The sequence below is a fragment of the Cervus canadensis genome, chromosome 8 (assembly GCF_019320065.1).
Source record: "Cervus canadensis isolate Bull #8, Minnesota chromosome 8, ASM1932006v1, whole genome shotgun sequence".
NCBI lineage: Eukaryota > Metazoa > Chordata > Mammalia > Artiodactyla > Cervidae > Cervus > Cervus canadensis.
Genome location: NC_057393.1, coordinates 29,865,325 through 29,891,798, shown reverse-complemented (window position 1 = coordinate 29,891,798; position 26,474 = coordinate 29,865,325). Strand labels below are relative to the sequence as shown.

At 44.0% G+C, this 26,474-nt stretch overlaps 1 protein-coding gene across 4 annotated transcripts in view; it reads left to right on the top strand.

Moving 5' to 3' along the window:
* The window catches only part of ABCC2 (ATP binding cassette subfamily C member 2), a 75,881-nt gene that overhangs the window by 41,230 nt on the left and 8,177 nt on the right, over window positions 1–26,474 (top strand). For all 4 annotated transcript variants that reach the window (XM_043476757.1, XM_043476755.1, XM_043476754.1 and 1 more), the window contains exons 15-28: window positions 1,936–2,020; window positions 2,735–2,801; window positions 4,222–4,348; window positions 8,127–8,303; window positions 9,897–10,064; window positions 12,107–12,287; window positions 16,406–16,526; window positions 16,798–16,933; window positions 17,832–18,051; window positions 18,200–18,354; window positions 21,263–21,418; window positions 22,767–22,966; window positions 24,433–24,559; window positions 26,185–26,286. In XM_043476757.1, coding sequence (XP_043332692.1) covers window positions 1,936–2,020; window positions 2,735–2,801; window positions 4,222–4,348; window positions 8,127–8,303; window positions 9,897–10,064; window positions 12,107–12,287; window positions 16,406–16,526; window positions 16,798–16,933; window positions 17,832–18,051; window positions 18,200–18,354; window positions 21,263–21,418; window positions 22,767–22,966; window positions 24,433–24,559; window positions 26,185–26,286 — 2,022 coding nt within the window. The remainder of the gene's footprint in view (window positions 1–1,935; window positions 2,021–2,734; window positions 2,802–4,221; window positions 4,349–8,126; window positions 8,304–9,896; window positions 10,065–12,106; window positions 12,288–16,405; window positions 16,527–16,797; window positions 16,934–17,831; window positions 18,052–18,199; window positions 18,355–21,262; window positions 21,419–22,766; window positions 22,967–24,432; window positions 24,560–26,184; window positions 26,287–26,474) is intronic.

Sequence of the window (26,474 nt, the reverse complement as noted above, 5' to 3'; positions counted from 1 at the left end):
TGTCCTTTCTCATATCCAAATTCTGCTGGTGAACCTTCACTTAGAGAGATTGGTTCGGTCTCTGGAGACCAACAGCATGATTTAGTAAAGTCACAAGTTCTTTGAACCCCCATTTTTCTGACTATAAACTGAGGATAATCATACCAATCTCATATACCTAACAGGGAGACACAGTTTTGAGAGTGTTTCGTGAGCCTATGATGATTAGCTCTGCTCCTGGAACGTTTCTAAGCCCTTTTCTTGGTTCAGTTTCCTCCATATTTTTCCAACACTCTTAGGATATTTATAAAGCATTGGGGAAATATGGCACAAAAGGAGAGAAAAGGCTTCTCTCTCTCAATTAAAAAAAAAAAAAATTGGTCTTTTTGTTGCAGCATGCTAACTCTTAGTTGCGGCATGCGGATCTAGTTCCCTGACCAGGGATCAAACCTGGATCCCCTACACTGGGAGCACAGAGTCTTAGCCACTGGATCAGGTGACTTCCCTTTGTCCAAAGACTTCTCTTTGTATGAAACCACATGGTGGTAAAACCAAATGCAATCTGGGAGCCTCAAGCTGTCAGAAAACTAAGTTTGGAATCCAGTAGGTTTAAGATGGTCCAGAGGGAGTGTCTGGGTCCTGAAAACTGAGCACAGTCACTGAGATGGACCAGGTGTCAGATCTCAGGAGGATGTTCCCAGGGAGGTGGCAGACTGGTGAGGCAGCCAGGATGACAAAGTGTGGTGACCTGTGTTCATCCGGAGGTGACTGGCTTCAGAGAGTTCAGGCCCTAGGAAGGAGCGGGATTTAGGAGGAGCTCTTCTGGTCCTGGAGGGTGTTAAGAAGGCTGGTAGATCTGGCTGAGAAAGAAACAACACGCTCTTTTTAGAGTCGGATAGTTTATCACACAGATAGCAAAAGCAGGATCAACAAAGGTGACAACTCTCTGCAAAACAAAGGGGCCAGATGAGCAGGCAAGTGGGCAGTGAGGCCCTCTACAGGAGCTGATCCATACCGCAGCCATGCAGTTCTATAGCCCACAGTTAGGCAGAAAGTGCAATGCCTGCTTAGTCACTCAGTCACGTCCGACTCTTTGTGAGTCTTTGAACTGTAGCCCACCAGGCTTAGATTTTTCAGGCAAGAATACTGGAGTAGGTTGCTATTTCCTCCTCCAGGGGATACTCCCGATTCAGGGATCAAACCCACATCTCCTGTGTCTCCTACATTACAGGCAGATTCTTTACCTGCTGAGCCATCGCGGAAGGCCCCCAAAGTGCAGTACTTCCTCAGAACCCAGGTCGTGACAAGAAGCTGTCTCATGGCAGCCTGCCTGGAAGGGAGGAAGTGAGAAACATCCTTGTAAATCCCCCCAACTTCTCCTGTTCCAGGGGGACCACAGGGCATCCTGCCAGTGCTTATGTTACCTGCAATTTAAGCCTGGCCTAAGTGGAGATATGCCAGGTCACTATGGTTCCATGGCCACTTCCTCCACAGAGGGTCCCAGTAGTGATTCAGGACACTGCCTGGGTCATCAGAACATGAACTCAAAGAAAATGCCAGGAGCCCAGTTACCAGAATCAGACAGAAATTTTATCTTGGAAGAAGGCAGAAGACACTTTCTGAATCTAGGTCCGAAGCCCCGAGACAGCACAGGAGAATTAACTTCCCACTCACCCATACCACCACCACCGCAGTGAGTTTTCTGAGCGGCTAAAATAGAGCCTCTTAATTTTCCTGTGTTCAGAGTAGGGTGGCTCCCAGGGCTGAGATGTGGCTGAGTCAGGAGTGGGGGAGTTGGGGAGTGGGTAAGGGGCCAGAGGTTCCAGCTGTGGCAAATCGCAAATCATGGGCAAGAAGCCTGGCAGGTTGACTGTCTGCTTCCACATCCAAGGCTGATGACGAAGTCACACTCCTTGTGCTTGTCATTGAACTTTGTTCCTCTGTGTCCTTCTCTAGGCCAGTGTTTCCACAGAGCGGATAGAGAAGTACCTGGGAGGGGATGACTTGGACACATCTGCCATTCGACATGATTGCAATTCTGGTAAATGAATTTGGAAGTTGCTTCCCATATATATTCACAGTGCTGGCACCAGGACTTTGATATACAAGGGCAGAGCAGCAGCCAACTGAAGGAAAGGGAAAGCCAAGGGACTTATCTTGCATCTATATTTGCACTGGTTATTACTTAAATTTTGTGTTCATTTAGAACAGATTTCTTAGCCAGCCAGATTGCCAAGCAAAGCTGGGCCAGCTGTTTTGAGAATAAGTGGGGAATCCTGCAAAGGACCTAGAAAACAGAAGTCAGGATGGAGCCAAGTATGTGGAATTGGGAAGGGGGGCTGAAGTGAAAGAACACACAGGTTCTAAAGGTTTAAGGATTGAGGGGCATTCATAGGCAGAACAAGCCATGGTTCTGGAATCCAGGGCAGGAGTGGCTGGGTTTACATGTGGAAGTGGAATTTATACAAGAGACTAGGCAACAGAGGGCCTGGGAATGTACCCAGAGTGTCTGTAGATCAAGAATCTGGGCTACCAACTGGCTTGGGACTCCTAAGTAAATAAAGGACTTTGTATGCAGGCGATGCTTGGTCTCACCCCCGGGGCTTTCATTTGCCTCTTGTCAACTCCTGATTTAGCACCAGACAGAGGAAGGCTCTGCTGGAGGAAGGAACAAGGGACACATGAAGACTGAGAAAAGGCAGACAGACATGTGGGGACCTACATCTGACTTAAAGACAGGAATTTTTCTCAACAGATAAAGCTGTGCAGTTTTCTGAGGCATCATTTACCTGGGACCATGATTTGGGTGTCACAATCCGAGAGTGAGTTGCCTCCTTTTCTTCTTGCTGTATTTTAGGATTCTCCTTGCTGGTCTTGTTATAGGGAAATTCCATATAATATAACGCATGGGGAAATGAGCTGTGCACATGTTCAGTTAGATACTAGTGCAGGTTAGACCCCGGGAGGGATGAACTGACAGCAGTCCCTAGGACTGCACCTGCCCGCCCCCCACCGCCGCTTTCCTCCTGGGGGACAGTACAGCTGAGAACCTGTGAAGACATTTGTTCTCCAGATTGTGGATGGAGGTCGTGCAGGCTGGCGGGTAGCCTAGGTCTCTGGATGTGCCAGAGGATACTCACGAGAACCTGAACTCAATTTAAGTTCATTTATTCACTTAAGAAGAGTTATCATGAAGGGCCTGCCTTCTTTGCCCAGAGGGGATGATGAGAGCTGCTTCTATAATCAACTTCAGGTCTGGAATTTTTCATCTACACAACCCCTCCTCACATTCTGCCCTGTAGGTCACCCCCTGCCTTAAGCCAACCCTTTCTTGCCACACTCCTGCATATGTAGTGTGTTCCTTCAGCGCTACGTGTATGTGCCCCAGCCCCATCACTGAGCACAGGCCACAGGGTGCGCTAGGAGCCCGAGCAGGCCAGGCTTCTTTTTCACAGCTGAGCACACCTAATGGTCTTCCTGCCACACCCAGGACTTTCCACACTTCTCTCCCGTTTCTCCATCCTCTAATATGGACCCTGGAGCTTGCCCCAGCATGTGTCAGGCCAGAAGCCCTGAGCCCTCCTAACCTAAAAGCCTCAACTTTACAGAAAAGAGAGTGGACGTAGCTCCCCCTTTGCTAGTAGTAAGTCTAGAAGGAGCCCAGCTGGATGGGCAGGTTCAGAAAGCCTGAGAACAAGTTTCCCATGTTCCTAACGTTCTAGGAACTCAACTATTAGGGCCAAAACAGAGAGTTTCCAGGAGCCTGGCCCAGTGTGGGCCCCTACCCAGCCACACTCAGCCAAATCTCGGGAAGAGGGCAGGGCATCTGTGCTCTCAGTGAGCATTTTATTGAATGGCTCTTCTCATTGAATAGTCGAGTTTGGGATGCATTACTCTGTCCCAGCCCCATTAGTTTAGAAATTGAGAGTCCAGGAGAAGTGAAACTCTAAGATCACACAGCTCAGCTGTGGAGAGTTGGGATTTGAACAAATAGGGTCTTGTTCAATGGTGCCACATAGTTCTGAAATTATTTTTCCATTGGAAACTGGCTTTTTGCACAAACAACTTATAAATTAAGCCTTACTCTCTAAAGTCTTAGAGAAAAAAAAATTAAAGGACTACTTTGGAACTTTGTATATCCAAGATACATTTTCCAATCTTGAAGGAAAATCTTCTTTGGCATCTGAGAAGTGGCATGAGCATCTGCCCTCCACTTCCTTCAAGTACACTTCTGTCTTTCAGTGTGAACCTGGACATTATGCCAGGCCAGCTGGTGGCTGTGGTGGGCACTGTGGGCTCTGGGAAATCCTCCTTGATGGCAGCCATGCTGGGAGAAATGGAAAATGTCCACGGGCACATCACGGTCAAGGTGAGAAGGAATGCCAAGGAGAAGACTCCTGACATTCAAATGTGGGCAGCACTAAGACTGCTGCCTTCTCACGGGGAGAAAGAATCTGATAACCACTCCTGTCAGGTTGCTGTTGGTGGGGCCTCGGAGACATCTCGGAGACTTATAAACTATAGATTCTTTGCCCTACTCCACATGTACAATCATATTCTGGGGTAGATTCTAAAAACCTGCATTTTTAATGAGCTCCCCAGGTGATTCTCATGTGCATACTGCAGTTTGAAAGCTGTTGAAAGATGTCTTCTTTCAAAGTATAGGTAATTCTACTATAATCCATGTTTCTGAAATCCTCCTGATCTACAAAATTGTACAATAAAAATAAGAGGACTTGGGGGAAAGAGCTGGAACAGATTAACAAAAACATATGTAGCCAGGCTACCAACAAAAACAATAAGAGCAATAACAATAAAAACAGTATCATTGTAAAATCTCCACTGACTATTGCACCCAGCTTCACAATTAGTTCTGGGCCTCTCACCTCTTCCTTTGAGAGCTGGGTGTTCAGTGCAGTTCAGTTCAGTCGCTCAGTCGTGTCCGACTCTTTGCGACCCCTTGAATCGCAGCACGCCAGGCCTCCCTGTCCATCACAAACTCCCGGAGTTTACTCAAACTCATGTCCATTGAGTCAGTGATGCCATCCAACCACCTCATCCTCTGTCGTCCCCTTCTCCTCCTGCCCCCAACCCCTCCCAGCATCAGGGTCTTTTCCAATGAGTCAACTCCTTGCATGAGGTGGCCAAAGCATTGGAGTTTCAGCTTCAGCATCAGTCCTTCCAATGAATATTCAGGACTGATCTCCTTTAGGATGGACTGGTTGGATCTCCTTGCAGTCCAAGGGACTCTCAAGAATCTTCTCCAACACCACAGTTCAAAAGCATCAATTTTTCGGCACTCAGCTTTCTTCACAGTCCAACTCTCACATCCATACATGACCACTGGAAAAACCATAGCCTTGACTAGATGGACCTTTGTTGGCAAAGTAATGTCTCTGCTTTTAAATATGCTGTCTAGGTTGGTCATAACTTTCCTTCCAAAGAGTAAGCATCTTTTAATTTCATGGCTGCAGTCACCATCTGCAGTGATTTTGGAGACCCAAAAAATAAAGTCTGACACTGTTTCCACTGTCTCCCCATCTATTTCCCATGAAGTGATAGGACCAGATGCCATGATTTTAGTTTTCTGAATGTTGAGCTTTAAGCCAACTTTTCACTCTCCTTCTTCACTTTCATCAAGAGGCTTTTTCATTCCTCTTCACTTTCTGCCATAAGGGTGATGTCATATGCATGTCTGAGATTATTGCTATTTCTCCCGGCAATCTTGATTCCAGCTTGTGCTTCTTCCAGCCCAGCGTTTCTCATGATGTACTCTGCATATAAGTTAAATAAGCAGGGTGACAATTTACAGCCTTGACGTACTCCTTTTCCTATTTGGAACCAGTCTGTTGTTCCATGTCCAGTTCTAACTGTTGCTACCTGACCTGCATACAGGTTTCTCAAGAGGCAGGTCAGGTGGTCTGGTATTCCCATCTCTTTCAGAATTTTCCACAGTTTATTGTGATCCACACAGTCAAAGGCTTTGGCGTAGTCAATAAAGCAGAAATAGATGTTTTTTTGGAACTCTTTTGCTTTTTCAATGACCCAGTGGATGTTGGCAATTTGATCTCTGGTTCCTCTTCCTTTTCTAAAACCAGCTTGAACATCTGGAAGTTCACGGTTCATGTATTGCTGAAGCCTGGCTTGGAGAATTTTGAGCATTACTTTACTAGCATATGAGATGAGTGCAATTGTGCGGTAGTTTGAGCATTCTTTGGCATTGCCTTTCTTTGGGATTGGAATGAAAACTGACCTTTTCCAGTCCTGTGGCCCCTGCTGAGTTTTCCAAATTTGCTGGCATATTGAGTGCAGCACTTTCACAGCAGCATCTTTCAGGATTTGCAATAACTCAACTGGAATTCCATCACCTCCACTAGCTTTGTAGTGATGCTTTCTAAGGCCCACCTGACTTCACATTCCAGGATGTCTGGCTCTAGGTGAGTGATCACACCATCGTGATTATCTGGGTCGTGAAGATCTTTTTTGTGCAGTTCTTCTGTGTATTCTTGCCACCTCTTCTTAATATCTTCTGCTTCTGTTAGGTCCCTACCATTTCTGTCCTTTATTGAACCCATCTTTGCATGAAATGTTCCCTTGGTATCTCTAATTTTCTTGAAGAGATCTCTAGTCTTTCCCGTTCTGTTGCTTTCCTCTATTTCTTTGCACTGATCACTGAGGAAGGCTTTCTTATCTCTCCTTGCTATTCTTTGGAACTCTGCATTCAAATGGAAATATCTTTCCTTGTCTCCTTTGTTTTTCGCTTCTCTTCTTTTCACAGCTATTTGTAAGGCTTCCTCAGACAACCATTTTGCCTTTTTGCATTTCTTTTCCATGGGGATGGTCTTGATCCCTGTCTCCTGTACAATGTCACGAACCTCTGTCCATAGTTCATCAGACACTCTGTCTATCAGATCTAGTCCCTTAAATCTATTTCTCACTTCCACTGTATAGTCATAAGGGATTTGGTTTAGGTCATACCTAAATGGTCTAGTGGTTTTCCCTACTTTCTACAATTTAAGTCTGAATTTGGCAATAAGGAGTTCATGATCTGAGCCACAGTCAGTTCCCGGTCTTGTTTTTGCTGACTGCATAGAGCTTCTCCATCTTTGGCTGCAAAGAATATAATCATTCAGATTTTGGTGTTGACCATCTGGTGATGTCCATGTGTAGTCTTCTCTTGTGTTGTTGGAAGAGGGTGTTTGCTATGACCAGTGCGTTCTCTTGGCAAAACTCTATTAGCCTTTGCCCTGCTTCATTCCTTTAACAGAGAGGGAATGTTTTCATGGCATCTCCATCAGCACTCTTAGCTTCCCCATAGAGCTAAATTTAGGGGATATTATAGGTACTTGGAATCATTTCACCAGCCACTACTTGCACCCCAAAGAGGCATGTCTGTAGATTTTTTAGCTTTTCTTCTTAAGATCTTCACATATTGCCAAGCCATTCTTCTTCATTATAAGAAAACATGCCCCTGATTACTTAGCATTGAAAAGCCTGGAAAATTTTTAAGAGCCAACACTTCTTCCACATTATACTGACATTTATTCCCTGATTTACTGGTCATTAATGAGATAGTTTACATTAAATAAACATGCAGCATAGCAGAGCAGACTCTACAGATTTAACTCTGTCTACTAACTCCTTTCAGGACACTTTTTCCTGCTAATTCATAAGCAAGTTTGTCCTCAAACCCAAGGGCATTTACCCTCTGTCTTTTCTTTTGACATGATCAGATTCATGCATCAGCCTGGTGTCCAAATTTCCATCTCTGAGTCCTTGCTTCCTAAGATGTCATCTATCTGGTTTACCCCATCAGTGCTGGCCCTCTGTTGGTCCTAGTAAACTCACCAGGGTCTGACTAAAACCCTGTTCTAGACGCAGCATGTGCATTCATCCTTCAGCTTTCAGATCATGGCTAGAGAGTGAAGGTCCAAAAAGGAGACTTTAAATGATGCATGGGATGTTGAATTTTTCTCCCTATTTGGTGCAATAAATACATGCACCTTTATAAAGATCAGTTGTCCAGTCAGCCTGACATTTTTTCAAAGCTACGTTCCATTTGTTCCTCCCACCTCCACCAACCCCTCCTTCAACCCTGCATTTCCAGAGGTACAGAGCAGTCATGTGGTCTGATCCTTCCCATCCAGGGCTCTGTAGCCTATGTCCCACAGCAGTCCTGGATCCAGAATGGCACCATAAAGGAAAACATCCTTTTCGGATCAGAGTTGGATGAAAAGAAATACCAGCAGGTTCTGGAGGCCTGTGCCCTCCTCCCTGACTTGGAAGTGCTGCCTGGAGGAGACATGGCTGAGATTGGAGAGAAGGTATTTGGGACACGAGGGGATCCCAAAGGGTGAAGGAAAAGAGCGGGGATGGTGAAGAAGTCCATGACAGTAAAATAGTTGATCAATTTTGGTAGTCAAGTCTGGAACAAATATCAGAAAACTTGAGTTTGCACAATATTTTGTGCAAATAACTCAGAAATTTAAAATTTTGTACCTGAAAGCAAATATAAGAGTTGTGTAATCTAAAGGAAAGATAATGAATCTAGGACCTGGTTAACTAACCAGCGGCTAACCCAAGGTAGACCTCACAGGTAGAAGGCCAGAGGCAGACCGGAGCTGTCTGAACTCTAATTCTGTATACTGATGTGGGCCAGAGTAGGGCTCTAATAATCTGCAGTGAACACATAGAAATCTAATACATTATTAAATGCCTTTCTTAAAAGTTAATTTTTAATGACCATTTCATATTATATGAATATAATATAATTTGTTTACAAATCCCTGATTACTATTTATTTAGGATGTTTTTATCCTCTTTCCCCATTATTAAAAATGAATATAGCAGTCTTTTGGGGAAAGGTCTTGAGGTTAGGAGACTGCAGATACAGTTCTTGTTTCTTAATTCAGCATACATTTCTTGAGTACCTGCTATGTGCCAGATACTATTTTAAGTGCTGGAGTTATATCCACAAACAAACAGAAAATCCACCCTGATATAGCTCTACATTCTCCTGGGGCAGGAAACAAAAACAACAACAAAATAAGTAAATTATATGATATAAAATGATAACCTGGGCACACATTTAATTATTAGATTTAAAGTTATTTATTTGAATCAAAGATATTTATTTGTATAAAGGAACTTGTGTTACTGAACCCACGTCCAGCTGCCCACCATGCAACAAAGCCAGCCTACTGACGCTGAGTTGTGGTACAGCAAAGTACAGCGTTTATTGCAGGGCCAAGCAAGGAGAATGGGCAGTTAATGCTCAAAAGACTGGAACTCCTCCGTGGCTTTCAGGAGAGGGTTTTTAAAGGCAGCATCTGGGGTGAGGGTTGCAGCTTGTCGACTTTCTTCTGATTGGTTGGTGGTAAGTGACAGGGTGCTGTTTCAGGACTCTTAATCATCGACCTGGTTCCAGCCAGTTTCAGGTCTAAGTGCTTATGGTCAGCGTGCAGTTATCATCCTCCAACTGCATGAGAATTTTTGTTTCTGCAGAACAATTTAGAGATATGCAAGCAGATTGTTACATATACCCCTTAAGGAGGAGCTAGGGCTCTGTTTTATAGCTGAACTATTGTTTCTTGATTGCTTTTCCTTTGTTTCTACATTCTCTCGCTTCCCTAATTAGTAACTGCTTGAAACTCAGGAAGGCCAGGGAGACTAAAGCTTTTTTTTCCTACAAATAAGAAACAGGGGACACAGAGGGGCTTTTGTACCCAGGAGGTTGCCCTGCAGGGTCCTGCTTTGTTTCAATCCTTCCTTTATGTTCCTTAATTTGAGGGGAACAGGTATGAGCCAAGAATGGGAATAAAGTTTTGGATAGAGATGTTTATCATAAATTCAGTAGAAGAACTCAGTTTTAGGGGGACTCAGTTTCAGTACTTAATAGAAATTATTTTCTTCCTCAGGGTATAAATCTCAGTGGGGGTCAGAAGCAGCGGATCAGCCTGGCCAGAGCTACCTATCAAAATTCAGACATCTATATTCTGGATGACCCTCTGTCAGCTGTGGATGCCCATGTGGGAAAACATATTTTCAACAAGGTCTTGGGTCCCAATGGCCTATTGAAAAGCAAGGTGAGAACTTAAAGTGATGAAGACATGAAGAAGGGCACACGTCTTCTAGGACTGCTGATCCTAAAGCAGATTTCCTTATTTTCCTGTCCTCCTGAGGAGATAATATCATGCTGGTCTCGCAGGAAATGGCCTGGTGAGGTCTCCCATCTAGTGGTCATAGCTTATGTGAGAACTGGGTAATTTGAACCTTATTCTCTGGTTCCAACACTGAGCCTCTTATTAATTAAGGATGATTAATTATGATTTAAAAGTCCTTAGAGATCTGTGGTATAAGAAGAAATATATTTGGTTTTGTCACTAGTTCCTGGCGTAAAACTTGTTCAGTTGCTAAGTTGTGTCCAAATCTGCAATCCCATGGACTGTAGCACGCCAGGCTTCCCTGTCCTTCACCATCTCCTGGAGCTTGTTCAAACTCCTGTAGACATGAGTCCACATGTGATGGGAAGACAAGTGATGGGAGAACTGGAATTTTCAGCCCCAAACACCAGCCTCTGGAGAGAGGAAGATGGGCTAGAGTTTGGATTATAAAAATTCTTGAATAAGGAGATTCCAAGAGCTTCTGGGTTGGTGAGAACATGAAGGTAGTGGGAGAGCATAGAAATTCTGCTCAAGCACTCCCTCCAGCAGCAAGTGTAGAGTGGGGGCTGGCAGCACTCTATCTTGTGTTTGGCTTGTTCCCATCAAGATTTTTTTTAATGCTTCCACTCAGGCTGGCAGGGTTGACAGGGCGGCTGTCCCTCTGAGGCCTTTTGCCTCTCTCTCTCTCGGATCAGTGAGTCAACAGGAACTCACTTTCCCTCCTATCTTTGGTCCTGGTTTCTGTCCTTAAAGCTAATTGGCTGCATTCATTCTTGAACTGAATACCCACTCTGGGCCTGGTTCATTGCAAATACTGGGCAAGCAGATGAAAAGTTTTCATCTCTGCTCTCAAGTGACTTATCTAATTGGCAGACATATCAAAAAGCAAGCAATAGTGTTATAACACAAGAATTATTTTTAATGGCAATCTATACAAACTACTATCTGGTGGGTTTCCCAGGTGGCTCAGTGGTAAAGAATCTGCCTGCAATGCAGGAGACTCAAGTTTGATTCCTGGGTTGGGAAAATCCCCCTGGAGAAGGAAATGGCAACCTACTCCAGCATTCTTGCCTGGGAAATCCCATGAACAGAAGAGCCTAGCAGGTTACAGTTCATGGGGTTGCAAAAGAGTCAGTATGACTTAGCAGCTAAGCCCCAACAACAGACAAACTACAGAGGAAACATTGGAGAAATACCCAGTTCTTGCCTCGGGACTCAGGAAAGGCTACCAGAATGGTTGACTTTGAGCTGAGACTCAAAGATGGGCATCTTCTGCATCTTCCTGATACGAGTGACCTAGTGTCTGTGGGGCTGTCTGTAGAAAGCAGAGGCAGTGGGCTTGGGCTATTGCTCCAGAGGCTCATCTCAACACCATGACCCCTATTTGAGCCTTATTGCTCATCTGCAAGTGTTCATCTTTCTTTGAGTGGAATCCTTGTGTCAGGAGTCAGTGTGGTCCATAAATAGACAACAATACAAGGAGTGCCAAGTCTTCCACACCAGGGAGGGCCTGGGCCAAAGACAAAGTTCCTTGCCCTGTAATGTTTCTAACATGCTAAAATAATCTGGGCAGTTCTTGTTAGACCAGTGGTTTGCTGGTTAGTGAGAGGGCAGTTAGTTTTGCGTGCCTCAGTTGTATTGATAACCCTTGATCTCAAGTGACATCCCTAAGCCTAAATCTTGGCTGCCCAGAAAGCTGGAGGGAAATATGTGCAGGGCAAACCTCATTGTCACTACAGGAAAATAACTAAATATATTCATGATGACAAGAGTCTCATTTTACACACAGGGCCAGATTTTAGGATGAGATGCTGGCAAATAAAGAGGAAGTAAAAGAAAGAGGTCAAGTGGTCAGGGCCACATTTGGAAGCAAAACCCCACAGTGACTCTGGTTTTCCTTTTCAAGAGTAAGCTAAACAAGGTGGTCACAGGATCGTCAGCACAACTTACTGTTATTTTTACAGACTCGAATCTTGGTGACACACAGCATTCACTTTCTTCCCCAAGTGGATGAGATTGTGGTTGTGGGGAATGGCACCATCCTGGAAAAGGGATCCTATAGCACACTGCTGGCCAATAAAGGATTGTTTGCTAAGAATCTGAAGACATTTGTGAAACACACGGGTCCTGAAGATGAGGCCACAGGTATGTGAAGAGGATTGGGATAGGATAGAACTTGTGTGTGGACGGGACAGGAGTAGAAAACTACCACTATTTATCTACTAACCTGTTCAGTACCCAGTGAACTAGATTTGGAAGTGAATTAGCCAGAGATCCAATATCTGTTCTTTCTGTATTTTGTGTCTCTGTAAAGCAACACAAACATAGAAATTTTTTATCTGAGCCAAACTAGGGGCCTATCCGGCTCATCTGGCCTCTGACATGCAATCATAGGGTACTCTTTAGAAGACGGGGCTTCCCTGATAGCTCAGTTGGTAAAGAATCTGCCTGCAATGCAGGAGACCCCAGTTTGATTCCTGGGTCAGGAAGATCTCTTGTAGAAGGGATAGGCTACCCACGTATTCTTAGGCTTCTCTTGTGGCTCAGTTGGTAAAGAATCCATCTGCAATGCGGGAGACCTGGGTTTGATCCCTCGGTTGGGAAGATCCCCTGGAGAAGGGAAAGGCTACCCACTTAAGTATTCTGGCCTGGAGAATTCCATGGACTGTATAGTCCATGGGGTCGCAAAGAGTCGGACATGGCTGAGTGACTTTCAGTTCAGTTAGAAGATGACTGGAGGTATGGGGTGATTAGCTCTTGTGGGAGAGACTCCGGGGGCAGAAGGGACCCCCTTTAAGGGAATGCCCTGCTTCTAGTCACATATTCCACCCTACCTATCCAAACTCACTAAAATCACTTCCTGGACAGCTTCATAATACCTGGTATTAATAGTGTACTGCTAAATCGTTGCTAAGCGCTAACAAAGGAATCTTGACTAACATACCAAAAACCACTGGGTGTTTCAAACCAGAACAGAATCATGGTAGTTGCATAGTCTCACAGTATACCACAGGAATGGCCCCTACCAAATACATGACCACTGGGGTCACTGATTAGTTCCAGGCAGTAATGGAGCCTTAGTCTCTGAGGTCCCTCCCAAGAACCTGCCAGCAGTCATCCCAGGCATGGTTTTGGGTATCTGCTTCAGGTGGCGATTACTAACAGGAGGTCAGGACTGAGAAAGCAAGATCTGGAGCGTGCAGGGGCATTCTGAGAATCAATCAGAAGAGGCAGAAACTTCAGAGCCTGGAAGTAGGAGCACATTCAAGCCTCGAGGTCAGAAACATGTGATAGTTTCAAACCACAAGAGTCAGAAAGAAAAGCCTAGAGGGAGGTGGGAGGGGGGATCGGGATGGGGAATACGTGTAAATCTATGGCTAATTCATATCAATGTATGACAAAACCCACTGAAATGTTGTGAAGTAATTAGCCTCCAACTAATAAAAAAAAAAATTAAAAAAAATAAAAATATATATAAAAAAGAAAGAAAGAAAAGCCTAAACCAGGAAGTCTATAAACACTGGCAAGACAGGTCAGAAACAAAGACTGACCTTTGGTGTCTTAGGTGACCTTAGGATGGTGTGGGCTACAGGGATTGGGAGCCAGCCGAGGAAAGCTGGGCAGGGATAACAGCAGGAAGGAAGGGGTCAGAGCTTTCCATCAGCCTTTATGTGCTCTGGGGATTGGCCTGGAGAAAACAAAAAACACCTGCCTGGGAGCTGAAGGTCTCCAGCAAAGGGCAGGGTCTGATGCTGGATCCCTCTGAGTTACTGCTCAGGCAACCACATCACCACAACCTACACAGTTTTCTCATTCTAACTCTAAACGTTTTTCTTCTGATTTGCCTGGATCTGAGTTCTGTTTATCTAAACCCCTATGGGTAGACGGCCTCTTTGAAAAATCCTGTCTTTTGTGTACAGAGTTTGCAAACCCTTGTTTTGGGACACACTGATAGGCCATTTCTGAGAAGTTGTGTAAGCCACAGTGCCTGGCATGCTGTTGGCGTGGTTTCCAGGGCTCAAGGTACAGACCCCAGACGGCAGAAGAAAGGAAGGGGCAAGAGGGCAAGGTAACCCGTGTCAGTGTTGGCTCGGTGTTTCCTAATTAGCCATTGTAACAAACCGCTACGAACTTCGTGTCTTACACGACAGAAATGTATTATCACTCACTGTTCTAGAGGTGAGAAGTCCCAAATCAAGGTGTCAACAAGATTTGTTCCTTCTGAAGCTGACAGGGAAGGATCTATTCCAGGTCTTTCTCCGAGTTTCTGGTGGTTTGCTGGCAGTCTTTGGCATTCTGCTATAGATACACAACATCAACCTCTGCCTTCATCTTCACATCGTTTTATCTCTTATGTGCATTTGTGTCCACATTTCCCCTTTTCACAAGGACATCAGACATATTGGATCAGGGGCCCATCCCACTGGGCCTAATAGAGATGTTCTCTATTTGGTGAGAACTTTCCTTTAGAGACCCAGATTCAATCCCTGGGTGAGGATGATTCCCTGGAGAAGGGAATGGCAACCCACTCCAGTATTCTTGCCTGGAGAATTCCGTGGACAGAGAAGCCTGGTGGGCTACAGTCCATGGGATCACAAAGAGTTGGACACGGCTGAGTGACTAACACTTTCTTTTCACTTCCTTTACACCTTGAGACATGGTTTCCTGTTGTTTTCTGAGCATACTTATCGTAGCTGATTTAAAATCTTTGTCAGTAAGTCCAACACCTGTGCTTCCTTGAGTACAGTTTCTGTTGACTGCTTTTTTTTCTTCCCGTGTATAGCCCCATACTTTCCTGCTTCCTTGTATGTCTCATTTTTTGTTGAAAACTGATCATTTTAATTAGTTTAACAGTTCTGGAAATATAGGCTGTCTCCTCTCCTTCCTCCACCAGGGTTTGTTGTTGTTCCTCCTCCTAATGTTTAGTTTCTCGAACTAATTATGTTAAGTCTATATTATTTATCTCATGTGGTCATTGACGTTCCTGCTTGGTTGGGTTAGTGGTCAGATAATGACCAAGAGGTCAGAGGTTTCCTTAAGTGCCTGCAACCAGTAAGTCACTCAGCCTTTGCTGAGAGGCTCTGTGGAAATGAGCGGTGGGGGGACATGTCTTTTTTAATAAGCCAGAAGGCAATTTACAGTTCCATCTCTGTCTTTGTTGCCTGCTTGCCCAGAGTTTGAAGTTAAACCAGAGGTAAGGGAATAAGACATTCTCAAGTCTTTCTTGGGTAGGTGTGCAACCCTATACATGTGTATGACATACTTGATTGCTAAGAATATACTGAAGATATCAAAACTCCCTATGAATATCTTATTCCCCAGATTTTTTTTTCTTTTAAGTTCTTGGTCAGTTTCTTATTTGCCCCAACTGTTATCACTGACATGGGCAGTTGAGATGTTAAACAACTGCTGATTGTTAGAGCCAACTCCAAGTCAGGCCCAATAAAGACAAGCCCTGTGAATGGGGTTTTCCAGAGGACTGCCAGACTGGTCAAATAATGACAATTGTCCAGCAATGAGGTTTTGGGAATGTTCTGAACCCACACTGTTCCCTCCAGCAGCTGCTAGGTTACAATAATTGTAATTGGTTTACTGTTGGTTTTCTAGACTACAGCAGATCTAAGGAGAGGGCAATGGAAATAGGGTAAATTAAACTACTACAAAGCTTACTGTTCTTTCTGAGATTTAGCCTTTTTTCTTAAATAAGTGCTCCTTGGATTTTTGCAAGCCTTTGGTTAACTTCAAAGTTATGGAAAATTTGGTTTTGATAATTTTTGGCCATTATGCTCACTGCTTTTACAGAAGTCTCAATTTCTGGAGGTCATTACCATTTTCACAGCCCAAGCTGTTTTACCTTTTCAGGGTATGCTTTTTAAAAATGCTTTAAATTATTTGAATTTCAAGCAGAACATTTTAAATTTGCACTCACCTTTTTAGTCAGTTCTGGAGATTATGATCTACTGTTTGCCTCCTATAATCCTTAAAAGTTCTTTCCTGCTCCAAAGGAACTTAGAAGTTTCTGGAAATACTCTTCTTTTTGCCTTTTCTCTTCCAGTGAAATATTAACTCATCTTTCCTTTATTCTGGTATTTCTCAAAGAGATGCCCTAATAAATAGTATTTCTGGAGTAAAAGATTCCAACCTGTATGTACATCTGAGATCTCTTGTCAAGGCCAACAAGACCAGAAAAGACTTCACTCCTTGTTCATGGGGCTGTGACAGCTCTATGCAGCTCTCTCCCTAACTTTTGCTGTGTCTCCTAGTCAATGAGGACAGTGAAGATGATGACTGTGGGCTGGTGCCCAGTGTGGAGGAAATCCCAGAGGATGTGGCCTCCTTGTCCATGAAAAGAGAGAATGATCTTCGTCGAACACTGAGCCGCAGGTTGGTCATCTGTTCAGCTGGCAGCCCCCATTACTTCCATAGTTCCCCTTGATCATTCTTTTTCTCTCTCTCTTTTTTTTTTTTTTTCCTGAGTGTCCATATGGATGCTCCCAGCTCTCCTTTTGTTTCTGAGCATGGGGAGGAGGGTTGGGGTGGTGTGTTTCTCCTATGATCATCTGCTCTGAAATGCACTGTGATGCAAACAGAACGACTTTGACACCTGCTTCCAAGAAGACACTTGGAAGGAAAACCTCCCCTCTCAATCTTTCAGATCTAGGTCCAGTAGCAGGCATCTGAAGTCCTTAAAAGACTCCTTGAAAATTCGGAATGCGAATATCCTGAAGGAAGAGGAAGAACCAGTGAGAGGACAAAAACTCATTAAGAAGGAATTCGTACAAACTGGAAAGGTGAATGCCACAGTAAAAAGTACCATTCAAAAAAAAAAAAAGTACCATTCATGAGAGGTGATAGAAGGCTTGAGATTTGAATATTTTTAAGTTTGATGATTTGAATATATTTGAACATATTTATAGAGGAATATGTCTTATGTGCTCTGCCAGTCTTTAAATTTACCATTGAAATTTTAGCAGAGGCTCTAGACACTTTATCAAATCGTACTTCCATGAAGAATGACACATGTCCTGTGAACATCTTCCTACCACACTTCGCATAGTAAAAGCAACAAAAATGAGATGCAATTCTGGGAGCCAGAGAATACCAATCTATCAAGCTCATAGCACACAGTTCAAATTAATAAAACTTAAGACCAAGCTCTTAAATTTAAGGTATTAAACATTAATAAAACAAGGTCTGTGGTGTAGCCTTATCTGTCCCATTCTGTTTTTATATCTGTTCCTCTTAATTTCATCTAGAAGTTCATTAATAATCTGATGGTTATTTACCCTGAATTGTATTTCGGCATTGATTATTATCTTGCCCAGTATAGAAATGTGATACCTTACCAAATTTTGCTACCTGCTATCCACTTTTCCAAAGCACTGCATTCCCCTATGATTGATATTCTGGTAATTCCTCACCAAAATTCAATAATATGTGTTAGTTGCTCAATTGTGCCTGACTCTTTGCGACCCCATTGACTGTAGCCTGCCAGGCTCCTCTCTCCATGAGATTCTCCAGGCAAGAATAGTGGAATGGGTTGCCATTCCGTTCTTCAAGGGATCTTCCCAACCCAGGGATTGAATCTGGGTCTCCTGCATTGCAGGCAGATTCTTTACCATCTGAGCCACCAGGGAAACACAAAATGCCAATAGGAATTCTACTAACACTGAGGTGGGGGCTTTGCAGGTGAAGTTCTCCATCTACCTGAAATACCTACAAGCAATAGGATGGTGCTCGATAGTCTTCATCCTCTTGGCGTTTGTAATCTATTATGTGGCTTTTATTGGATCAAACCTCTGGCTCAGTGCTTGGACCAGCGACTCTAAAATATACAATGGCACCAACTATCCATCCTCTCAGAGGGACATGAGAGTTGGCGTCTATGGAGCTCTGGGAATAGCACAAGGTATGTGTGATGGCTACAACAGTTGTCCCTGAGACAATCTGTCAGGTCCACTTTGCCTTGACTTGGGAAAGCATTTGCCATTGTGTCCCTAGCACAAGTCTTCAGGGGTCCCTGTGCATGGTGCTGACTGCACTGCTTCCATTTCTAGGTTTCTTTGTGTTCATAGCGAATATCTGGAGTGTCTATGGTTGCAACCACGCATCAAACATCCTCCACAAGCAACTGCTGAACAATATCCTTCGAGCACCCATGAGTTTTTTTGACACAACACCCATAGGTCGGATAGTGAACAGGTTTGCTGGTGTAAGTATCTCAAGGGCTGTAAGACGCATTTATGGCTGAAGATCTTTCTGTTTCTAACAGGGAAAGAATTCTCATTTTCCCCTAGACAACACTGGGCAGTTCCAGTTCTTTGGTCCCACTCAGCATGCAGATGTTTCTGGAATACCTTATGCATGGTCCTAAGGGTCGTGGGGATACAGGGATGAACCACTGTGGCCCTTTAAGTAGGCCACCAATGAGTGAGGGAGATGGCCAAGGAAATAAAGGATGATGATAGAATATGGGAAAACCAGGAACAACAATGCGCACAGTGGCATTCTGGGAGTATGAAAGAGTGACAGAAAAAAGAGGACCAGCTGTATCTGGATGACCAAGGGTGGGAAATGTCAGAAAAGGTGAGATTTATGTGGTAGAGGTTAGCCAGAAAGATGGTGGAGGGAGAGGGGGTGGGCCGGAGGCACTAGAAGCAGGATGTGAAGGACTACTCTGCAGAGGGAAAAACACAAGTGAAAGCAGAGTCACTGGTTCTGACAGTGAGTAAAAGTGATAGTGGGACAACCCTTGGTCACCGCTTGGTCACTGCTTCTAGTCCTGAAACTCCCATCTTTGACACTTTACAAATAAGTAAATGAGGTCTGGGTTATAGAATCTTGTGGTTTTAATGGAGTTCTGGAACACTGTCTCCATTGGCTGCAGATTCTAGAACCCTTAGCATTTGTTCATTCAACATTTATTGGGTACCTTCTATGAGCCAAGGACTGTACTGGGGATTGAGATGCTCAATAAATGCAAAGGTCATAGATGGCTCTCTACCATGGACCAGACTGAACTCATTGATTCTTAATGAATATGAGGTGGAAATTTCAGGAACAGAGGAAACCAGACAATTCAGAGTAATATTCAACTATCACAACAGAATTTTCAAACTTTTGTTTGTAGAAGAGGGCACACATTTTTAATAATGTCTTAGCAGCTCTGAGCCCTTATGTGTTTGGTCTTGTAGCAGACACAGAAAGTCTAGCTCCCAGCCTACAGCCAGGTTTTGGGGACATGGCAACTACTTCACAAGTGGGCTGGCCCCCACTTGTCACCTTCCTCTGCAACAAAAATGGTGGGCATGATGTCACTGGAGACAATTTACATGGGCTTTCTGCTGTTTATTAAAGCCTTAAAAAGGACATAATTTTGGATGGGGAGATTTCTCACAGGAATTTTGCAAAGATTGCACACTCTTTTCCAGGGTTGTAATATATATATATGTATTATGCATGCTCATTCACTTTGGTTGTGTCTGACTCTTTGTGGCCCTATGGACTGTAGCCCATCATGCTTCTCTGTCCATGGGGATTCTCCAGGCAAGAATACTGGAGTGGGTTTCCATGCCCTCCTCATAACTGTGTCCAGGGTTGAGAGAAAAAAAGTTCTCACTATCAGTTCTGTGCAGATTACTTTTGACCATTAACTGGCATAGATTATCCATCCTTCCTTCCTCCCCTACCTCCATCTCTTCTTAAAGGCTCAGCCATCGGCTCCAGGGGATCTGGGATCTAACTCTTATGGTCTGAGTCACCTCCGCCACAAAACTCAGCATACAGTTAATGATAATTTCCTTTTTCATGCAAAAACAGCAAAATATGACTGTTGCCTAAGTAACTCAATATAAGTTTTCTGTGTTTTCTTTTTCAGAAGATTAATTATGTATATACACATATAATTATCTTTATATATAATATGTATATATGAATAATAATACATATCATATATATTAAACATTATATATACATTTTATAAATATAAAATATATATAATAATACATATCATTATTTATTTGGAACATGGGAAAAAGGAAACTATCATTAATTGCAGAGTGAGTTTTGTGAGGGAGGTGGCTCAGACCTTAAAGGAGAATTAGATTCTGGGTCCTCTGGAGCAGGTGGCTGAGCCCTTAAGAGGTGATGCAAGTAGGGGAGGAAGGAAAGATGGAGAATTTATACCAGATAAGGGTCAAAATGCAGAAAGTGAAGAGGAACTAAAAAGCCTCTTGATGAAAGTGAAAGAGGAGAGTGAAAAAGTTGGCTTAAAGCTCAACATTCAGAAAACTAAGATCATGGCATCTGGTCCCATCACCTCATGGGAAATAGATGAGGAGACAGTGGAAACAGTGTCAGACTTTATTTTGGGGGGTTCCAAAATCACTGCAGATGGTGACTGCAGCCATGAAATTAAAAGACGCTTACTCCTTGGAAGGAAAGTTATGACCAACCTAGACAGCATATTAAAAAGCAGAGACATTACCTTGCCTGGTTAAGGCTATGGTTTTTCCAGTGGTCATGTATGGATGTGAGAGTTGGACTGTGAAGAAAGCTGAGCGCAGAAAAATTGATGCTTTCGACCTGTGGTGTTGGAGAAGACTCTTGAGAGTCCCTTGGACTGCAAGGAGATCCAACCAGTCCATACGGAAGGAGATCAGTCCTGGGTGTTCATTGGAAGGACTGATGCTGAAGCTGAAACTCCAATACTGTGGCCACATCATGCGAAGAGTTGACTCATTGGAAAAGACCCTGATGCTGGGAAGGATTGGGGGCAGGAGGAGAGGGGGATGACAGAGGATGAGATGGCTGGATGGCATCACCAACTCGATGGGCATGAGTTTGAGTAAACTCTGGAAGTTTGTGATGGACAGGGAGGCCTGGCATGCTGCGATTCAAGGGGTCGCAAAGAGTCAGACACGACTGAGCGACTGAACTGAACTGAAGGGTCAAAAGTAATCTTCACAGAACTAATAGTTGGTGAGGGTTTCTTTTTTCCTCTCAACCCTGGACAGTTATTTGCATTCTGATATGACTAAGCAAATTCCCTACCACAACTGAGAAGGTGTAAAATGTCCCAGGAATTCATGAGCACACCATCTCTCCTCCTGTGTCCCTAGGATATCTCCACAGTGGATGACACCCTCCCCATGTCTTTACGCAGCTGGGTCTTGTGCTTCCTGGGCATCATCAGCACCCTGGTCATGATCTGCCTGGCCACTCCCATCTTTGTTGTCGTCATCATTCCTCTTGGCATCATTTATGTGTCTGTTCAGGTAGGTTTGGAAATGGCTAGGTTTCCCTCCTTCTCTACTCATAAAAGCTTAAGTTCTCTTGTGTTTATGGCTAGTCACTCCCCACCCCTCGAGCATCTTTGCCATTGAGTCAGATATTAACATACCATCTTCACGATGGTGAGGTTGTTGGTGGCTTCTGGAAGAGGCGTGCTGAGGCTGCTTCCTTGGTTGGCTTAGGTTGATCTACTTGGAGATGTCCCTCAGCAGGAGCCCAGTCTCTTTCACTTCAGGGTAGTTCTCCTTTCACTGGGGTGTCTGTGGCGGGGCGGTGGGTGGGGGGGTTCAGGCTCAATTCCAGTGTGGTCTTGAGGGCACAAGTAGTTTGACAGCCAAGCCTCAAGGGAAACTAGAGCAAGTAGAAAGGGCTCCATGCCTGTAATAAGGGGAGGGAATGAGGGGACGGAAGCTGTAGAGAGAATTCTTGTCCCAGCAGCTACCTTTGGGATGAATTGATCACCTTGAGAAAATAATGCTGAAGCCCTTCAGTGAAGGGTAGCCTTGTGGCTGTGATAAGTTTACACTCCTGGGCTTTGTGTTGAGTTCCTCAGGTACATTGTCATCTCTGTTAGTAACAAACCAACAAATAAAAGGCAGGATATTTGAGGAAACTTCCAGGTAAAACACTTTGAATTCTGACTCTCCCATGCCTAGCTCTCTCCCTAATTTCAACAAATCCTCTGGGCTTCCGTGGTGGCTCAGACAGTAAAGAATTCACCTACAGTGCAGGAGACCCAGGTTCAATCCCTGGGTTGGATCCCCTGGAGAAGGGAATGGCTACCCACTCCAGTATTCTTGCCTGGAGAATTCCATGGACAGAGGAGCCTGGCAGGTTATAGTCTATGGGGTCACAAAGAGTCAGACATGACTGAAGCGACTTAGCACGCATGCATCAGCATACCTTTCTTGAGCCATTTATTGTCCATCTCTCCTTTCCAAACCCCTTGTTCCCCAGCTGCCTTTATCCCTTTAGAGACCATTTTTCTCACTACTGTCAATTAGAAATATGTGAAAAAAAAAATATGTGCAGATTCTTGGGACCATATGGATTAGGCTGACAAAACTCTTTAGATTATTCCAGATTCTAGGGCTGTGGCATAGTGTCTTGCTTTCATGCTCCCCTGTTCCCCACCAACCCCAGATCCTCCCATCGTCCTCTTCCTCTGAGCCTCTCTCATCTCTCCTCTAGTGAGAGACCAGATCAGATGTGGTCTTGTTCAGATGTGGGCTCTGGCCTCAAAGTAATGAATGTTGGTCATGGCCACAAGGGAAGAGGTAACAACATATGTGATGTGATCGTGTGACAGAGTCTTCATTTTTTTGGGTCCAGATATTTTATGTGTCTACTTCCCGCCAGTTGAGACGACTGGACTCCGTCACCAGGTCCCCAATCTACTCTCACTTCAGTGAGACTGTGTCAGGTTTGTCTGTTATCCGCGCCTTTGAGCATCAGCAGCGATTTCTAAAGCAAAGTGAGACAGCGATTGACACCAACCAGAAATGTGTCTTTTCCTGGATCACCTCCAACAGGTGAGACTGCCCCCGGATATTCACCCAGACATGTGTGCTTTGCAGGTCTGTGTGTTTGATGTTAGCTGTGGGAGGGAGGGGTGGCCCGAAATGTGAAATTCACTCTGGCTAAACACGCCTATCATGTGAGAAGAGAGGAGAAAGCATGAGCTTCGGAGTCAGACTGGTCCCTGTATCTGCTCTGCTACTTCCCAAGCGGGGGGAGTTGTCTTGACCCCTCAGGAAAAATCTCGTTTTCTTTGTTTTTACAATGACTGGAACACAACCTATCTCATGGGCTTATGGAGGAAGTCACATGACACTGCTCAGCATTTTGTAAGAGATACTGTCCAGGTGCTGGGTGAACCAGACATTCTGTTTGCTTCCCTGAGACTGGATGTGAGGCTATCCACAGGCAGGACAGTTTTTGTAGGTGGGAAAGAAGCAGAAGTTGGAGGGAGGAGAGCTGGAAAATTTTAGGTAAAATCAGTAATGACAGAAATGAAAAGCTCAAATCCTGTGACGTGAATCCAAAAAGGCTGAGCAGTCTTGGTTCCTCCAGCTTCATTAGACCTTGGCATGTCCTTGGAGGAGGGAGATCTTTTCCAGGAAATGAAAGTTCTTGAGTGGTTTCTACACTGTCTTGCAGTGTGAAGGGCAGGCTAATGATGCTTAGTATTATTTGGAACATGAAGAGGTCAGAAATTTGATTGTAAAGATATTTTATATCTTAGATACTTTCCAAGAAGGAAAGAGTCATTTTTCTGTTGGATGCCCCTTGTAAAATATGTATCATATTTATTTGTAGATGTGCTAGAATTATTTGTACAAATTTAGGTAAGCACATTTTACTGTGAAAGTCAGTTTTTATAAATTACATCAATCGATATACTATTCTGTTCTCTACAAAGCCCAACATATCTCCCTATTATCAGCTCATACCTAACTTCTCTCCACCTCCTACTTTTTCTCCATCTTTTTAAAATCATGAAATCAGACAGGGAACATTGAACCTTCCTGTGGTGACTACTTTCTAACCTTACATATGAATTCTTGATGCCATTGTTTACCATGCCTATTCAAAAGAACCCATTTGGAACATTTGTTAAAATGCAGATCCCTAAAAGTCATTCCCTGAATCTCCTGGGTAAGAGTCCACAAATTTTTGGCACAAATTTGTATATTTTTAACAATATCCACCAGATGATTCTTATGATTTGGCAAGTTTGGGAGGCACTGAACTATAGGATTCCCCTAGTTTAGCAAACTCTTCCAGTATCTTTAAAAATGCAATTTATTTTCCAAAATCCAAAATTTAAAAGACTTTAGGAAAACATGGCATAGTTAAACTGAGGCACCTCCTAAGAAGGCAGTCCTATCAACTCAAGCCCTCTCAGAATGTCCTGGGAGCCCCACGCTTGCTGGGTAAGGTAAGGAAGGTGACACCTCTCAGTGACACCTCTTTCTCTGGTTCTGTTGCCCGCCAGGTGGCTTGCAGTTCGTCTGGAGCTGATTGGGAACCTGATCGTCTTCTTTGCATCCTTGATGATGGTTATTTATAGAAAGAACCTAACTGGGGACACTGTGGGCTTTGTTCTGTCCAATGCACTTAATGTGAGTCTGGTTGGGAGTTTGGCTGAACTAATGCATTATTCTTAAATGCATGGTATATCCTAATTTAAGGATTAGTCTAGGGTATACCATGGAGTCCATCCTCTGGATTCCTTTTTAGATCCAGATGGACCAGGAGAGACTGTGGTTCAAACCCTGTCTCCATCTCTTACTAATTGTGTAACCCATGGACATGCTCCTTAACCTTTCTAAGTAGGTGCCAGTGTCATCTGGGAAACTGGATATATATTTTGTTTCTCTGGGGATTTAAGAAAGCAATCTCGTGTGATTCAATCTAATAGTTTCCCATCTCTTTGCCTCTTTACTTGATTATAGTCAAAAGAAAAAATAAGTATTTCTTTTATAATATAGCAGTAACCAGAAAGTCTTTTGAACAAATAACTTCTACATTTATTTTGTTAAATCACAGAATAATTGGAGTTCACTTTAATGAAGAATATAGAGTCTAATAAAACTATATAATGCATCCCCCACTTGACTAAGGGATAAATATCAGACATTATTTCTTACTGCCTAAGACAGAGACTGGCACCACAGTAAAATTTTAATAAACAATACTCATTTAATGAGTCATTTGGCCATCTTTTATGGAAACGTTCTGAACTAATATTTTGGGGGTCTGCATAGCTACCAGAAGGCTCTACATAGTGCTGTTTTCAGTTGGAGTCCATAAGACCCAAAGGTGATCGTGGTGGAAAAGGACTCTGTCATTCACCAGAATCACTGGGTTCCTTGTGCCACTGCCCTCTCATCCCCTCAATTCTAGGCTTATTAACCTAGAACAGACAGGGCGAAGAGTTGGAGAACTATTAGACTGAACCAAAAGAACATCATTCAGATATCAACAATTTATATGGTCCAGCCGACATCAAGTGGTTACCCTTAGTCCCCAGCCTCCTGAGCTTTCCCTGTCTCTAACTACCATGTGCTCAACAAAGATTCCTGAGAGTATGTGCCAAGCCTATGCTTTTGCCTGTAAGAAGACTGCATCTTAGAAGCTTGCCTCTGAGTGACCCACAGATGCCCTGGACTCTGGCCCAGGTCATGACAGCCATCTTCCTGTTGGTTAGATTTATCTCTGTCATGGCAGGAAGGCACTTGAGTTTACTGGGGTAACAGAGGACAGGGGTCCTCGTGGATGTCCCACCTTGAGGGTTGGCTTCTCAATCGAGCTGTTGTTCATTGAGAGCAGAGAAAGGCAGCAGCTTTTTAGAAGGCCTTTTCCTACTCCATGTCTTTCCTTATGCTTTCCCCATTGGAATGCTACCCCTAAACCCTAATGACTTATAGGTGGGAGAGCCAAGTTCAAGTCCCAAAACACTAACAGCCAGTCTATCTAGCCTCAGTTTTGGCGCCAGGCCACTCCAAGCCCCTGGTTTCTTTCCTGTGAGCACCACAGAGTTGAGCACTCAATTGTCCTCCCACCATTCGATGCTCTGGCCTCATTTCCTCCCCCAAGGAGGTGTGGATTGTCTCTTATCCTCCTCCTCGCTGTCTTGTAGAACCCGGCTTAGTGCTAGGTACCGAGGAGGCACTAGATTAACCTCGTGGTTTGACTGGTTGGGTTGCTTTGAGCCTCAGATGATCATCTTCTGGTCTCTTTGTAGATCACGCAAACCCTGAACTGGCTAGTGAGGATGACGTCAGAAATAGAGACCAACATTGTGGCTGTTGAGCGAATAACTGAATACATAAACGTGGAAAACGAGGTAAGGAGGAATCAGAGGAACCCAGGGACAAGGCTAAAAAAAAAATGCTGATGCTTTCAGAATGCGTCTTCACTTTATCTAAAGATTTCTCACAGGGTCATAAAGGTTCTCTGTAAGTTTCCCTTGCTCTGACAGAAAGGACCTAGTTTTTTGAAACCTAGAATAGGTAATGGTTTGGGAGAAGTCAG